The 17,914-nt window shown below is 36.4% G+C and overlaps 1 protein-coding gene across 13 annotated transcripts in view; it reads right to left on the bottom strand.

The window, feature by feature from the left end:
• Positions 1-17,914, bottom strand: part of LOC149539442 (lipid phosphate phosphatase 2-like) — a 100,281-nt gene that overhangs the window by 8,303 nt on the left and 74,064 nt on the right. For all 13 annotated transcript variants that reach the window (XM_089800680.1, XM_089800687.1, XM_089800679.1 and 10 more), the window contains 2 exons: positions 9,854-9,941; positions 9,316-9,425 (listed from right to left, as the gene is read on the bottom strand). In XM_089800680.1, the coding sequence (XP_089656806.1) occupies positions 9,316-9,425; positions 9,854-9,941 (198 nt within the window). The remainder of the gene's footprint in view (positions 1-9,315; positions 9,426-9,853; positions 9,942-17,914) is intronic.

The following is a 17,914-nucleotide window of genomic DNA, read 5'->3' as shown; positions in this document are numbered from 1 at the left end:
GTTTAGACTTAGATCCACTGACTTCTATTGTTGTTGAGGCATATGCCATTAGTGTGAAAACCATTTTATATAAGCCCTATAGGAACTCCAAACATTCAAGCATCATTTTGATGAATTTCCACTCTATTTTGCCATATACTTTCTCATAATCAATGAGGAACATAGTTGCTTGTTGACCAGAGCTCTTAGCCCAATCCATAGTTTCCCAATAGCTGATGAGATTCTCAAGTATGTACCTCCCCTTCACAAATCATGTCTAAGTGTGGTTGATAACATAAGGAAGACCATCTTTGAGTCTAAGGGCTAGGGTTTTTGCCAAGATGTTATCTGACACATTAAAGAGGGTGATAGGCCACTAGATCTTGATCAAAGTTTTATCCCCCTCCTTGGGTATGAGTTTGATAAGTCTTGAATTGATCTCCTTTCCCAAGGAGTCACATTTCGCAACTTCTTGGTATACAAGGAGAAGGTCTTCCCAAATCCAGTCAAGGTGAGTTTTGTAGAATTCCACAGGGATTCCATCTAGCCTAGGAGCCTTATCATTACCCATTTGGGAGATAGCCTATACAATTTCTTCTTTTGAGATGGGTTGCTCAAGCATATTTTTATCATTTTCTATAATCCTTCCTTGGATCAGCTTCCTTGTTTTGTTTCTTTCTCTTTCCATCTTCATACCAAGATCTTTTGATGTGAAGAGTCTGTTGTAGTAGGATGCAAATGCTTCCAAAATCTCCTTATTCTCTTTAATTAATCTATCCTCCTCTCTTAGAACATCAATCTTATCTCTAGCTTCCTTATTCTTAAGATATTGAAAGAAATATTCAAATCCTTTGTCCCCATGATCAATCCAACTAATTCTTGCTCTTGTTTTAGCCCCTTAGATTTTAAAATGTTGGATTCTCCTTAAGGCATCTCTGGCTTCAGCTAGGGCATCTTGTAAGTTATAGTTCTTTGGATCAAATTGTAGGGTTGTTCCTGTCACAACCAAGGTTTTATGTAGAGATGTCTCTTCCCTTCTCCTTCTTTGGCTTTCTTCTTATCTACTGTCTAAAAAACCTTCCTCCAACTACCAATAATAGTTTCCCATCTAGTGGATGCATTGGGGTGTTTAGCAACACAATGATTAATCCACCTCACCATCATAGTGGCAGCATTCAAATCAACATCTTTGAGCAGTGAAGTGTTGAGAGCAAAACCAAAGGATTTGGGGACATTAGATGATTGTTTATTTATCCAAAAGATGGAAGCAACAATAGGGTGGTGATTAGATAAGGTAAAGGGGTAGACTAACACACTAGTTCCTTCCTTTGAGTTCTCGAAGCTGAAGGTATTTCTATTCACATAAAATCTGTCCAACCTAAAACAAATTCTTTTGTTACCTTTATGATAGTTGGTCCAAGTATACCATAGGCCATTGTGATCACACCTCCTTGTAGCAACGGGGTCAAATAGGAGGTGTTTACTAACCATTTTAGTCCAGAAAAATCTTTCTTCACCCTTCCATTCAAATTTGCTCCCTCCCACCTTATCTTGTTGACTCTTAACCATGTTAAAGCCTCCAACCAATATCCACGAAACATGTTTTAGTTGGGATATCCAATTCCACAAGGAGGTCCTACCTTGATGTTCATTTGGGGCATAGACTGAGCATACTCCAAAATCATTTCCCTAGTGATTTAGAATGACTCACACTTCCCTATTACATGTTGAGGATCCCCACTCAACCACTGAATTCTTCCATTTAGGGCTAATAAGAATGGCAGTCCCTCCCTTTCCTTTAGCATGATTGGTAAAGAAAGGTTTTGCATCTCTTTGGATACATTTTAAGGCTATATCCAGTGGGAACCTAGATACTTTGATTTCTTGGAGTAGTGGAAAATCAATGTCTTTATGAGCTCTCAACAATCTCTTTATTACGTATTTCCTATTTGGGGTTTCAAGACTCGAACATTCCAAAAAATATATTTGGTCATTACAAGTTTGGTGGTTTGTGGGAATTTTCCTCAGGGGATTTAAATTTCTTGAAACACTTAGGTAGGTCACCCTTGTAGATCTTAAAAGGTTTTGAGGGGAAAGAAGACAATGAGGGCCTACCTCTCTTCCTTTTCACCACCTACTCCTCCCTTTGGATATTCTCTTCAACGTTCATCTCTTCCATCGTTTCTACAAAGCCTCTTCTAGGTCTTCTAGTCTTTTTCTTGGCATTACATGTAAAACCATTACTTTTATCTTGAAGTCTTGGATCAGGTGGATCCCTTCTACTTCCAGCATCTTCCTCTTTTTCCTGCTCATCAGATTCTTCATCACTTGGAATTCTAATCTCCGAAGCCAACTTTCTAAAGTTCCCATTAGCTTCAGGGGGCATGGGTGTGATTGATCCAACTAGGATCACAACTAGGTCAAATCCACTGAGTTTATCCACTGAATCATAGGTTTTCATAATGGCATCTAGCCCATCACTCCTATTACCTTGATTAGGGGTATCCGGATCTAAGGTTGGATTCAAGTTCTTTCTGCAGGACCAGTAGTCTTGATTATTCAAGATGGCATCAACTTCTTCAGGGGAGGCAAAACATGAAGACCAACAGATTCTTTCCTGAACTTATGACCAAAAAGCTTCTTAATCTTCTCTAGAATAATCTGTTGAGCATTCATTGTTCTAAGTTTAGGTTTTTCACTTTGTAGTCCAAAAGACTGGGCTGGGAGAAGGTACCTCAATGGACAAAGGTTCTTGGACAAAGACAAAGGGGTCTTTCTCGATCAAGGCTTTGAAAGCAGACTGAAGGGCATCCAATTCTATGCAAAGGTCTACAGAAACATGCGCGGTAACAACATTTAGGGAGGGGAGATCATTGGCCTAATTCTTACCAGCGTTGTGTTTGTTGCCTTGGGATCTATACTCAGTCTGAAGGCTACTATTTGCATGATTCCTTGACTTCTTGATAAGAGGACAAATTTTCCTGATAAGCCCTTCTTTTCTGCATAGGAAACATGCACTGAGCCCACCTAAAAAGTCTATAGGGTAGACACGATGATGACCTTGTATAAGAAAGGAAACATGTATGGGGAGGTCTTTGCCTGGGTCATTAGCAATCAGTACTCTTGCATCTGTATGTGTTAGCAATGTAGAAGATCTATCCATCCGAATGACTTTGCCAATAGGGTCAAGGGCTTATGGAATTAAGTTCCAGAGAAAGGGTGAGATTTTACCCACTAAGATCCAACGTGGTAAGGATAAGGCCAAAATTTCATCACTGATAGCATCTGGTGACCAAGGAATTGCACGAAAGGTGGAATTTCCAATTCTCTAGAATTGTTTTTCAACTACACTCTTTTGGGACTTAGGGTCTTCGAAGAACATGAGGAATAATCAATTTTGGATCATTTTGAGAAATGAGAATCAGAACCCTAGTTTCTTGGACCATTTATTGTGTAACTAGTCATTAAGTTAGGCTCTTGCAAGAAGTTTTTTTAAAGTCTTGAGAGGCTAGGAAAATTGCGATGTCTCTGAGCCTAGAGATTTCATTTTCAATCGCCTTGTTCATTTGCATATTAGGAATAATGACATGTGAAAGAGAGGAAGGATCCTTACCTGTATCTCCTCTGTAATATCCCCTTCTCCGTGCTAGGCCTTTCTGGTGCCTTGTTGGTCTATCTTTCCATCCGAATAGGCTAATGACATTAATGTAGAGGATGCTAGTTAGTCATTGGAATTTATGTGGTTTCATTTGGGGAAATATTAAATTTTAAGGAGCTTTTCTATAGTCAAATCACTTTATTTTATAAAGTGGATTTATAAAATTACTTTACGACTTACTCATTTTTATAACAAAAGTAACTTAAGTGACTAAAAGACGAAAACAACTTTTATCCCACATTGCCTAGTTGTTTTTGCTTCCCCTCACATCCAGGTTATAAAAGCAATGAGCTTCCTTGGGATTGGCACCATGAAATATAATATTGTTCAAAAACGACAAAGGTTGCTTAAATGTGATTGGTTGCTCTCGAGGACAAAACCCCCTGAGGCAGTTTGAGAAGTTGGACGTAGCCCCAGCCTCTCATTGGAATCTTTATTCAATTCAGAAGTGGGGTTGCATTGTGAGACGTCATTGCTGTATGGGATTCCGCTTCCAAGGAGTAAGTTCATTAAGAATTAGTAACAGTTTGTGAATTCTAATAGTAATGGGATGTTAGCATGATCGATCTTCAGTATAGGCCCAGCTGATTAACAGTATAGCTGTAAGGGTTCAACATCAATGTGAGCATCAAACATAACAGTCTGGACAGGGACGTGGTGTTTAGGGTATCAGATATCTATCAAAAAGGAAGCTGGATGTATCACTCACATGGAAGGAAGGGTGTTCGGCTAACGTGTTTGGAGTCTTGGCACTCCCATACCGTGAATGACATACCATAACCGCAGGTGTAATAAACATCAGTAGCAGATTGCAGAACATTGGTGGAGTGTGCAGTGGATTTTCGAGAGCTCACAGCAGTTGTAACATGTGCCGCCAACTACTCCAGCAAGTCTGATCCTCCACAGCAGGCAAGTATTCTTCTGTACGTGCACCACACAGCCATGGTTGCTTAGAAGGCCAACCCCATAACTTCGACATCAGGTTCCCATATCTATTCTGTCTTGCATCTTGTTTACAGCAGTAGATATTTCTGTGGATTTAAACTTCTAATATGATTATATGATATTTCCAAATGACTGCCACTGCAAACCCACTAGGAGATAGTAAATCAAAGTAGAATACATGGTTTTAAATGCTTGTTGGTGTGTTCTGTTATTCCTAAAGTTAGCTATCCGAGTATTCATATTATAAATGTTACTCATGCCATATTGTTGAAAGGAAAAAACTGGGTTTGGATTCTTACATCCTCCTCGGTGTTCATTGCCTCCACTTCTTTGCCCCGCGCATTCGAATCTGGTTCCATTTGGGATGACTGGTTCATTCTTAAACACCTGAACGAAGGATTTCGACGGGGTAGCAGATGGATAAATTGAATTTTGCACATTAGCTAATGGTATTTCCTGAGAAATACCACCTGGCGAAGAATGATTCATGAAAGCCATCAAATGGACAGAGTAGTATTAAATCTCCCAGGGTGGCGAAAGGACTGGAAGTAGGCGCTCCGCCAACTGGACGACCTCCTTGTGGAAGCCATACGCTCGGGCAGAGGCCAAGTTGCAGAGTGCCAATCTCACAATCAGTGGGTATTATTGTTTTTGTATTTACTGGCTTTTCATATTTGACAGGTTGATTTTAATATGCAGACTGTGCTCTTGTTTTTGGAGGGTCATTTTAGTTTTTTTTAAGAACTTTGCAGACATGTCTGCAAGACCCAGACTGTCAAAATTTAAACCTTGTTATCATTAGATTCATTGCTAATAGTGTGTATGTGTAAACCTCATACCATTGATTAACCTCAAGATCATTACTAGTAATAGTTTCTCAGTTTTTACAAGAGTTCTCAGTTTACACTGCTAAACCTCATGATCATTCATCATATTCATCATTCATGAGTTCTCAGTATAGTTGTGTTCTTATATTTTTTGAATACTTTATATTTGAGCTCTGGTTTTTGACAGAACTGTAAGTGTAAACATTAAAGTTATACTGAGTTCTGAGTTGTTATAGGTCTGATTTGCATCTTTGTTAATCTAATTTTTAAAGTTTTTTAATTATTCGGAACAACTTGTCAAGTTGGGGAAGATACCTGTTGTGAAAGTATTGTGATCGTATTCCTGGGAATAAAGGTAAAGGTGTAACAGCTACAATAACATGTAAACATTGTTCAAAAGAATGGAAAGGTACTTATACAAGGTTAGAGGCTCATTTCCTTAGTATAACTGGAAAAGGTGTTGACCCTTGTGAAAATGAGGCAATACATCTTGAGGTTGTGAGGGATCAAGAAAGGGCTGATGGGAGAGCATATCAAAATATTAACTCTTCTCATGCTTCAACAGCAGAGGCACCTACTGGCGACACGATTGAAACTCAATTTCTAAATAGAAAGGCAATTGAGACAAATGTATGTTCTAGTAGGGGTGTGACAGAACAACATTCACAATCACACAAGAGACCACACATTCGCAGCTCAAACCCCATTGAAAGACTTTCTGATATGCAAGGCCGAGAAGTAGTTGATGCAGCAATTGCCCGGTTCTTTTATGCAAATGGAATACCATGTAATGTTGCCCGTTCACCTTTCTTTACAGAGATGGTCGGGGCTATCAATAACGGACCAACATGATATAAGCCACATGGGTCTGAAAAACTCGGCACTACTCTAATTAATAAAGACAAACTTCAATTAGAGAATCAAGCATTACCATTGAAAAGAGTGTGGGCCTCAGAAGGTTGCAGTATTGTGATGGATGGGTAGACAGGTACTGGGAGTCATCCCCTACTCAATGTCTTGGTAACATGCAAAGGGCCTTATATTCTGAAGGCAATTGATTGTATAAGGAAAGAAAAGAATGTTGATTTTCTTCATAACCAGTTATGTGACAGAATTGAAGAGGTGAGAGTGTCACCTATGGTGCAAATTATTACTGAGGCTGCCCATGTCTGTAAAGCGGCAGGTTTAATGGTGCAGAAGAAGTGCAAGCATATCTTTTGGACACAATGTTGTACGTATGCATTCCCTGAATAATGCACTAAAAGATATTGGCAAATTCTAATGGATTTCAGATCTCATAGAAAAGGATAGAAAAATTTAGATTTTCATTTGTAACCATCACCACACAAAAGCAATTTATCGGAAGTTTGCCAAAGTGGGACTTTTGAAACCAGCTGATACAAGGTTTGCATCTTATTTTATTCTTCTTGACCACTTTTGTGAGGTCAAAGGAGCTTTGTTTTCTGCCATGGTTAGTGATGCATGGGCTTCTTGGACACAATCTACATCGGATACAACAGTTGAGGTGAGAAATTTGGTTCTTGATGATCACTTTTGGGCTAATGTTAGATTTGTTGTGGTGTTTATTCGGCCCATTTGTGAGGTGATCAAATTTGCAAACTCAAATAGGCCATGTCTGGGGAGATTTATGAGGAAATGGATTCCATGTGTGAAAGAATCAAGATAATAACAGATGCTAAAGATCCTTCTTTATATCCTTTGATAGAAGAAAAACTACATGGAAGATGGAATGAATTGAACACACCCCTTCATTGTGCATAAGTCTTAAATCCTAAATGGCATAATAAAGAAGAGACCAAAAAGAGGGCTCCCTATAAGGATAGAGAGGTAATGAAGGGGTATAGATTTATGGTCGAGGTGATGAGGCTTCGGATATAAGGAGTCAAATGGAATAAGTTTTCACGTGGACAAGGCGATTTTGCTTCAATTGAAACTTTATATGATATTTGCACAAATAAAGACCCTATAGAATGGTGGTGGAACCATGGAGTTGATACTCCTGAGTTGCAATCATTTGCAATAAGATTACTATCACAAGTGGCTGGTTCTTCAGCTAGGGAGAGGAAATGGAGTACTTCTGGTTTTATTCATTCATTGAAGAGGAATCAATTGGGGTCAAAGAAAACAGAGAACCTGGTGCACATTCACAGCACACTTTGCCTTCTCTCTCATGTTGATCCTGTATATATGGAGGGTCCTTCAGAAAAATGGAACCAAATTGCACATGATGGAGATGTTGCAACCATGATGGAAGGAACAGTTGAACCAGATGGCCTTAATGAATTGCCCCCAAGTTGTATTACCATCAAAGGAACATGAATTGGAGAGTGATGATTTTCTGGACAGCATGACAGCTGAAGACCTTGAGATGGATGATCAAAACTAATGGAGTAGATGATAGTACCACTATCATACTAGATACTAGATAGATTTCTGATTTTTGTTTATAGTTCTAAATTTTTTGTTTACATATCAGTGAATTAGCATCACACTACATATTTTTTAATTTCAAATTTGAATATGTAATGGTAATCTCAGCAAATATTAATCCAATAGGATGATGATCATATGCGGCATTCAGAAATTACATATGACCATAAGATATGCAATGTGAGTTGTGAACTATTTGACTCTATTAATATGACATTATTATTAGTTTTTAGTTTCACAATTTACTATTCTGTATTTAGTGTTACTCTTTAAACTTTTAATTTTCAATGTTCATATTTATAACTTTTCATTGTTCTTGTTTTCAGAGCACTGTGTTATGAATCTATGATATTTCTTAGGAACTATTAAATTATATTAGGAAAAAAATTGCCGTCTACGAGTAGCCGTCTCCTATTTTTTAATAAAATAACCGTACCGGTACCAGATCAGTACCGGAGACCTCCAAGTAACCTTGCTAAAAAAGGCCTATAGTAGCCAACAGTAAGGAAGATTCTGATAGTGAGGAAGGAAATCCTCTTGCACAATTTGCACGATATTAACAATCCTACTACCCATTACTATATCAAGGAAGCAATTTTTTGAAAAATAAACTCAAGGCCAAGTCTTAACAATGATATAAATCCCTTGAAGGTAAAGCTAATTAGGCCATACCTGATACTGGTACAACTTGGCCAGAACCAAACAATTACAAAGAAAACAATCATATATATAAGTTAAAGTCCATAATGAGGATTGACCCAGTTTGAAACAGTTACGTTGAATCTGTATGTTCTCATGCATACACAGTTTGACACAATGCATCTGATATCATTTGAGCAAGGTGTTTAATGCCCCAACCCTTCTACCACAGAAGATCAGACTCCTCTGTTGTTGCTTTTTGTGAGAGTTGTAACCAACAAGATGAAGAATGCCAAGACTCTGAGTGTGGAGCTTAAAGCTTCAACTTCCAGACCACCAAAGATTAAATTCCAATGTTAATGTCTTCTATGAGGGTCAAGGCCAACAAGATGAATACTAATGGGATTTGTGATTTCTTCTACCCAATTATTCTCATTTTCTTCAGTTAGAACTTTGGGAAATATAGTTGGGTTCCTGCTTGGTATGGGTTAATTCAGGCTAAAATACTAGGTTCTGGCAGCCATTTTGCTGTCTTCAGTCTCCAAAGCTCAACCTGGAAAAGATCTGTCAGTCCTTTGTGACATATCATTATAGCTTCAACACCTATGGTTTCAGATATTAGATGAAGAGGGTCAAGAGTTTATGAGGTTGTGTTTTGACACCTTGGATCTTTGAAGCTATAATATAAAGCTCTATCATAAATCATATATATTTCCAAGATGAGGACCTGATAAACATGTCCCCTGTTTGTATTCTGAAAAATGAACAAGAAACCATAATATGCAAAAGACGATCAATCAAACTAGCAATGCTCACCGCATGGCCATCTGGAAAACAACGCCAAAAAAAATCTGGACGAGGTCGACCAACAGCATCTTTTACACCATCTGTTATTAATGCTGATAGTAACACAGAATAAAGTAGACCTGCACCCAGGAAAACATACAAGTTCAGCTACAGTGATTAATTTTCTTTGGGACGAGCAATTTGCAAAGCATATTATAGTTTATATTCCTTAAACTTAGTCCCAAAAATGTAAAATCTCTGTTTTCTTGTGGGGCTACTCTCTAACATTGCAAGTTTACTCATTGCCTTCATATTCCTGGAGCCAATGTTCTTCTCTAAGTCTAAACATATGGAAGCAATTTTTCGGGTTGCAAACAATCCATTTGATATGTAGTCCAAGGATTCTCCCAAAGAAACATACTCAAGATTTCCACAAAAAGATGTGCTAACTGAAAGTTGCTTGAATATTTCTTAAAGAAAAACAACTCAACTTCATTGATTTGATTCCCTTACAAATCAGTTAATGGGGATTGGATACAGTTTGTAATAAAGAAGATGGTGAGTTTACCAAGAACTGCATGGTGCATATCGTGCAGGTTCTTCTTTTTCAAATATATTGAAATAATAAAAATCAGTGGAAAGATAATTGAAATCACCTGCAAAATCAAAGATAAAAAATCCATCAGAAAACTATCCTTGCTACTGATCATGTACATAAAACATCTAACTAAAAGTTTTTGGATTTCAAAGTTGAAAGATAAATCTCTCAACTGATAGAAAGAAATTCACAGACTGCCCTAAATATGTGTATGTGTCTCTGTGTATATATATATATATATATATGTGTGTGTGTGTATCAGTATGCATATATACATATACCTGTACATACCAACATGCATGCATAGATACATACATACGCACGAGAGAGAGAGAGAGAGAGAGAGAGAGAGAGAGAGAGAGAGAGAGAGATCATTTAGTGAATAAAAATGCTTTTACAATGCAAGCTACCCAGTTATTTAAAATCAGTACCAATTTACATAGGAAGCAAGAATTTAGTTAAAACTTGATCTTGGGTGGCAAAACAAAAATCTCACATCACCAAATAAATTGATAAGCCACATGCACATACATTGGTAGGGTCTATAAAATGACTAATTTTTTCCATAATGGTGATTACTGCTGAAGCAAGTTATTTTGTACCAGCCTTCCAGTTGCTGCATAAAGTAATCTGCAACCGTTGTCCAGTTGCTGTGGGAATCACCTGCAACAATTCTACTAAAACTAACATGGTTGCTGTGGAAATACAGTTCTAAAAGTCACATGGCTGCTGTGGGTAATACAGTTGCAACATTCACATGGTTTCTGTGGAAAGACATTTACAACAAATGCACAGCTGCTACAGAATGTCAGTTCCAACTAGTTATACAACAACCACAGAAAGTCATTCACAACAATTGTACAACTCCTAGAGAAAGTCAGTTGCAGCAGATATACAGCTGCTGCAGAAACTCTTTTGCAACAGCTATAAAACTGCTACAGAAAGTCATTTGCAGTTGTTGCACAACTGCTTCAGAAAACTCAGTCACCACAAGTTGTGGTGACCCCAATGAAGAACTATTTAAAGGCAGACAACATAGAATTTAGAACTCAGACTCTTCCAAGAGGGGAGGACGAAAAAGTGTCACAGATAGGGTTATGATGATGTATAAAAGACGCCACCAGAACAACTTATTGCTGATGATGGTTGATAGAGTAATTATTGCTGTTGTAAGTCACGTATTTTAATGAAGAGTTTTGTAGCAATAACACTCCAAAAATGGAAAAAACAAGAAGTCGGTGAGATGCAAAGGGCTAGCTTGGAAGGCAAAGAACCCACATATCAAATGATCAGGAAATGCAATTTTGAAATCATTTGGTGTGTTCATTTCTGGGAAAAACAAAGGAAGGTAATCAGAATGGAGCTTCTGTTTCCACTTTCCAGGCTGCTTGTTGTAGATCCCATACTTGTGGAAGTGTTTGTTATAGGATTAACTATTAACAATGCATTGCATAGTTGTGGTAATGATCATTGTATTATTAATAGTGACACATGTTCTGAAACACCAATCTAGGTCGTTTAGTTCATTTCCCTAGTAGCATGCAAATTTGCAGCAATAAAACCATGTTTTGAATCACATTTTGCATGATGTTCTGTTCAGTAACAAGCATTTGCCTGTTACAAGTTTAAGTTCGACAACAGTAATAATTATAAAATCAAAGTCTGGTGCGATTAGCAAATTTGCAGCAATAAAACCATGTTTTGAATCACATTTTGTGTGATGTCCTGTTCAGTAACAACAAACATTCGACTGTTACAAATTTAAGCTCTACAACAGTAATAAAATCAAAGTCTGGTGCAATTACCCAGTGTTCTTTGCAATGAATAATATGTGTATTGAGTGATTCATCAGTTAGGCTGAAAGCACAAGGTTGCCATTAATTTGACCCATCTCCTTGTATATGTCATATGGTATGAAGGCTGGTCTAAAACCAGTTTGTGGGTGTGTACTTAATGTTTGTAAGATTGTACTCAGAGGGATTACAACAGTGAGTTTTTTTAAACCTGAATGTCCCAAAACTGCAGCTGGAAGAAGTTAAGTAGGAGTTGCCAATATGACGATAAGACTGAACCAAATAATGGACATGCTACAAAATTGTTCAAGTGAGATTGGTTGTTGTTGAAGAGGATAGAAGGAGATTTGCATCAAGAGATGATATGAAAGATGTGGAAGAAGCATGAGAACAGGATAAGGAACGAGAGCAAGCTAACATACTGTAGTTGAATGCAGGTGAAGACAAGCTTATTAGAGCTATTGTGAGGAATGGAAGAAAAGCAATGACTCATATTTTTTCAGGCACTTTGAACCCCAAGGGGTAGATTGATTGGCTCACTTGGATGGAGGAACATTTCAAGTTTGATGATCAACTGATCAAGAAGAGAAGGTTGTTAGAATATTTTTGTCATTAATGTCAAATTAGAATGTTATAATCAGGTTAATCACTGTTTACAAACATTTTGTCATTGATCTCAAAACATAATCAGATATGATGCAGATACAGAAATCATCACTCTGGAAATGTGGATTGAATGGGCCAATGAAGAACACAAACATATTTGATTGAATATAATGTTGGAACATACTATTCAATTCATATCTTATATCGTATGTGAGTTTGTAAGGAAATGGGAACAACCAAAAAAAGATGGAGAATATAAAAACAGGGACTTTGAGCTATTCATCCCAACTATTCTATTGTGGTTGCCTACAGAAAATATATGAAGACCGTGTGCAAGATAGTGGAAGCTATACATTGTCTTAAAAGTATATTACTTTGTAGTCAAAGATTACAAGTTTCCAATTGAGTATTATCAGGATTTAAATGTTATAACATTGAGGATTTCGTCATCTTTAATATTTGAAGAGATATGACATAGCATTGAAGCAGACTCATATCAATGTGAGAAGAGGAATCACATTGCATACTCTATAAAAAACTGTATATATAAACTTTCAAGGACTATGCCAGAATGTCACATTGGAAGAAGGTTGAGTTGGTGGTGGATCAGTTTTCTTGATAGTTACAAAACTCCTTATTGACGGTTACAATCGCTTTATCTTTTGATGAACTACGTATGTATTCAATAATTTGATTGATTTGCAGTTTATATATATATGGAATATGAATATATAATCAATTTCCTATTTAATACAATAGTCAATAATCTATATCAACTTTATAAATCAAATATGTTTCAAAAACAAAAATATATATATGACAAAAACTCATTTTATAATAAATAACAATTATATATGAATAATAAATTATGACGTCTCTAAACAATTATAATAGTCAATAATAATAAATAGGATACAAAGAGGAGGAAAGACTAATACAAGTAATGAAAACACAGACATCAATGTAAAGTTTCTGCAAATTATAAGTTTCCGATCTGAGATAATACCTTTCTTTACTGTTGCCGTTCTGTTCTTCTTCTTCTTCAGAATGTAGGAGGTAATGTTCAGAATATTAAATCCTATTCTGAAACTTGTATGTCTCTGCAATAATTCGTATAGGGCAGATTTGCTAAGGAGCAGACTGTATATTCTTTGTGTGTTCTTTATCCACAAATATACCCTATATTAATATGCACCTAAAGGGCTCCCTTCTAGGGACATGCCCTTTCCTAGGTCGGCCTTTGACTAATTCTAAAAATCGTCGACAAAGGAGAGGACTTTAATTAGTTAACAAACTAACTAAAGTGACAATGATTTAATTCTCGATAATGCTTCTAGGAAAGCCAATTATTAATAGAATAAGCGCCATTAAATATAGGCCTCTAAATCATGCAAGAACAGGTTTATTCGATTTGTAATCAGATCAGTGTGATCTATCAAAGTTACAAAATTAACACTCCCTCTTAACTTGATAATCATACTGAGAGATAACATATGTAGCATCATCAATTAAGATGAATAAGCATAGATTGATACTCTATATCTATCTGAATCTTCTTAGCATGTGGTATCATCTAACACATGATATTGAGTCATATTACTATACCTGTGATACAACTTATCACTCATACTAGTGATAATGATATTGCATGGAATGCAATATACAAGATAAAACTGAAAAATCCTTCCTTTATCGAAGTTGTGACTCATAGATACTGACATTCCTATATCACAACATGATCCTGAGTTAAGATCTACCAGAGCACAGGATAAACTCCGAAGAATAATAAAATTCTTCCTTTATCCAATTTGTGACTTATAGGCATAACAATGTCTACATCACAATGTGATCTTGAACTCATCTAGATCTGACAGTAGATCTCTACTGTTCAACACATTATCTAAGAGATCGTCATCTCTCATAATGTCTTTCATACAAGTGTTCATTATCTCAGATATCGTCACCTCTTAAATACTGAATACAAATGGTGGAGCCCATAATAGTCAATAGCCTGACAATAAAATTATTTTATTAATAATTTAAAGAATACAAAATTTTTATAATTGAACCATACAATGTCTTTTTTTGAAGTGATCTATCTTCACTCGAGAGAGAGGTTTGGTAAGAATATCTGTTGTCTGATCTATACTACAAAAGTATTCTAATTTTACAATATTTTTGTCTACCGTATCTCTTACATAATGGTAAGGAATTTCAATATGCTTGGACCTGTCATGGAAAAATGGATTCACAGAAAGCTTGATGGAACTCTGATTATCACAATGAATAATCGTAGGATTCATGGGTTGACCAAATAATCTCACAAGTAATTTTCTAAGCCAAACGGCTTCCCGAGAGGCCATCGCTGCTACAATGTATTTGGTTTCTATGGAACTTTGAGCTACTAAAGACTGTTTTCTGCATATCCAAGATATCATTGCTAATCCTAAACTGAAACAACATCTTAAAGTACTTTTTCTATCCTCAACACTTCCACCCCAATATGAGTCTACGAATCCATGTAAATCCATGTCAACTTTCTCATATTTGAGCCCAAGGTTAAGAGTGCCTTGTAAGTATCTCTTAATGTGTTTAGCTGCAACTAGGTGAATCTCCTTTGGCTCACACATAAACTGACTTAAGGCATTAACAACATAGCAAATATCAGGTCTTGTATTTACCAAGTACATAAGAGACCCAATCATTTGTCTATAGAGAGTAGAACCTATGGAAGGTGATTCTGGTACTACTTCTTTAAGTTTATGTAGATTAGTCTCCACTGAAGAAGACATAGACTTGCAGTTCCACATTCCAAATCTCTTCAAGATATCTAATGTATACTTTCCTTGATTGAGTATAATGCTGTCAAAATTCTACCATACTTTCAGTCCTAGGAAGTAATGAAGGAATCTCAAATCTTTCATCTCAGATTCTTTGATTAGATCTTTCTTGCATTGATCTACAAGATGATCATCACCTGTTATTAGTAAATCATCAACATACAGTATCAAAATTACCATATCATCTTTTTATCCCTTTTATAGTATAGATTTGGATCGGCTTCATTCTTGGAGGATCCTAAGCCAGTGAGATATTTATCAATTCTTTCGTAAAAAGCCCTTGGAGCCTATTTAAGCCATAGTTCCGAGAATCGCCATGAAATTGCCTGAATCGCCGATTTGGCGATTCAATTCAGGATGGGCAATTTTTTATGAATCGTGAATCACTTCAGCCGATTTTTTCCCATGAATAGCCGGTTCATGCGATTCATGGAAAAAATCGCTTGAATCGGCAGATTTTTATTTTATTTTATTTTTTAAAATTTTTTTTTACATTTAATTTTACCAAAAAAATAAAACTAAGAACCATAGTCACACCTCTCACACAGTTGACTAAAATAGTAAATCATTCATCTCCAGTAAGGAATAGAACTATCAGTTTTCCACCCACCAAGGAAAGGATTCAAAATCTCCCCACAATGTCAAGATTTGACAACTCAGAAAGAGAAAGATCCAAAGAATACGTACTCTTATACATGTGCAACAAATACAATTGGGATAATTATATCAATGGTGTCATATAAAAGAACAATGAGGCAACATAGTTCCGAATTCATATGGACCACTAGAACATTGGATATTCAATGATTTCAATGACCTATGTTGCCGGATTCGTCCCCTGCTGCCTGGATTCGGGTTCAGGTCCGGATTCGTCCTTGGTTTCAGTTTGGGTCCGAGCAGGGTCCTTAGTTTTGACTGTGGATTCGTTTGGGTCCTTGCTGAAGCGAACCCAGATGAACCCACAGCGAACCCAAGGCTAAAACAACATTAAAGAGTGTTTTTTTTAATTGTTTTCTTATGCAACTCTCAAAGGAACTTAATAAAAAACATTTCACTCATCTAATCCCTTATGTCAAGGAGGAGGATGATGATATAGCAACATATGGGACTAGTGGAACCAGTTTGGGTTCCAATGATGAAGATCTAGATATAGTTGCAATTGGGGATGAAGCCATTGATCCCTCATTTTGTGATGATCCATTTGACCCTTGAAGGGCATTTGATACTATTATTGATAAACTACTAAAAATTTATCATCTATCATCATGTTTCAATCTTTATTACTTGATGAACTAGTCTTTCTTTTGCAATTTAGTAATTCAATGTATTATTTGATGAACTAGTCTATGTTTTGCAATTTAGTAACTCAATGTATAATTTTCTTTACAATCATGAAGATAGATTAATGAGCGAGTATTTAATGCTTTTAGATTCAGGTAAAAACAAGTTTTGAAGGGACCCGAAACCCTTTGGCATTTGGCATTGATCAATGATCAAGCAACAATTGTTCATATTGTGAAATGACTTTGTTTTGCAACTATGCATGTTTCTCGTGTGTGTGTGTTTATATATATATATATATATATATATATATATATACTCACGAACCCACCCATGAACCCAAATGGGGAAATAAAAAATTGCCCGAATCCACGAACCGAACCCCGAACCCGAACCCGTCCCCAAACCCGAATCAGCAACTTAGTTTCAATCAAATAAGTTAATAACACTCTCCCATTCTTAGTAAATATAATACATCTGATTTATCCAATTACATAAATCAGGCCTAGGATTGATATATTAATATATAAGTTATATTCAATAAAGGGTGCATGAAATAAGTTTTATATTGTTAAAATCTCTAAATTTAGAGGGTTTTTTACAATTTGCCAATTCATAGCCGATTCGATTCCAATTCACGGTTCGATTTAGCCTTGCCGATTCCGATCCGATTCCGATTCTCGTTACTTTGGTTTAAGCACATAGAGAGCTTTCTTGAGCCTACAAACAAAAAATTTAGGGTCATGAGTTTCAAATCCTTTAGGTTGCTCCAAATATACCTCTTTTATAATATTTTGATTCAAAAATGTTGTTTTTACATCCATCTGATGTACCTTCCATCCCTTTGATGTTGCAATGGCTAAGACTGCTCTTACAAAGGTGTATCTGGCAACAGGAGAAAAGGTTTCTTCATAATCAATCCCCTCTTTAGATCTTTTTCTTTCTCTTGGAACAATTTCCCAAACATACCTCTTCTATAATCCTTTAGGTTGCTCCAAATATACTCTTCTGTAATCTTTCCATTTAGAAATGTTGTTTTTACATCCATCTGATGTACTTTCCATCCCTTCGATGTTGCAATGGCTAGGACTGCTCTTACAGAGGTGTATCTGACAACAGGAGCAAAGGTTTCTTCATAATCAATCCCCTCTTTCTGAGAGAATCCCCTGGCTACAAATCTGTCTTTATATTTTTCAATGCTACCGTCAGCAACATACTTTATTGTTAAATATTCACTTAGAAGAAACAACAAATTTTCCTTCAGGTCTTGGAAAAATTTCCCAAACATCATTCTTCATAATGGATTGGTATTCTTCTGTCATAGCATCTTTCCAAGTTGTATGTTTAATAGCATCTGAAACACTGGTTGGTTCTGATTTAGACAAATCATTCATGTTTGTTGTATAACTAGAAAATCTTTTGGGTCTTTTGCTTTCTCTAACTATTCCAGATGGTGCAGCGAAGTCTTGTGCTTCCTCTACTACCTTAATGGCCCAAAGTGGTCTTTTCTT

Source organism: Cupressus sempervirens, chromosome 9, assembly GCF_028749045.1.
Source record: "Cupressus sempervirens isolate cs-2001-9-10 chromosome 9, ASM2874904v1, whole genome shotgun sequence".
In the NCBI taxonomy this organism is placed as follows: Eukaryota; Viridiplantae; Streptophyta; class Pinopsida; order Cupressales; family Cupressaceae; genus Cupressus; species Cupressus sempervirens.
The sequence above is the reverse complement of the archived record's forward strand: the minus strand, read 5'-3'. Positions and strand labels throughout refer to the sequence as shown.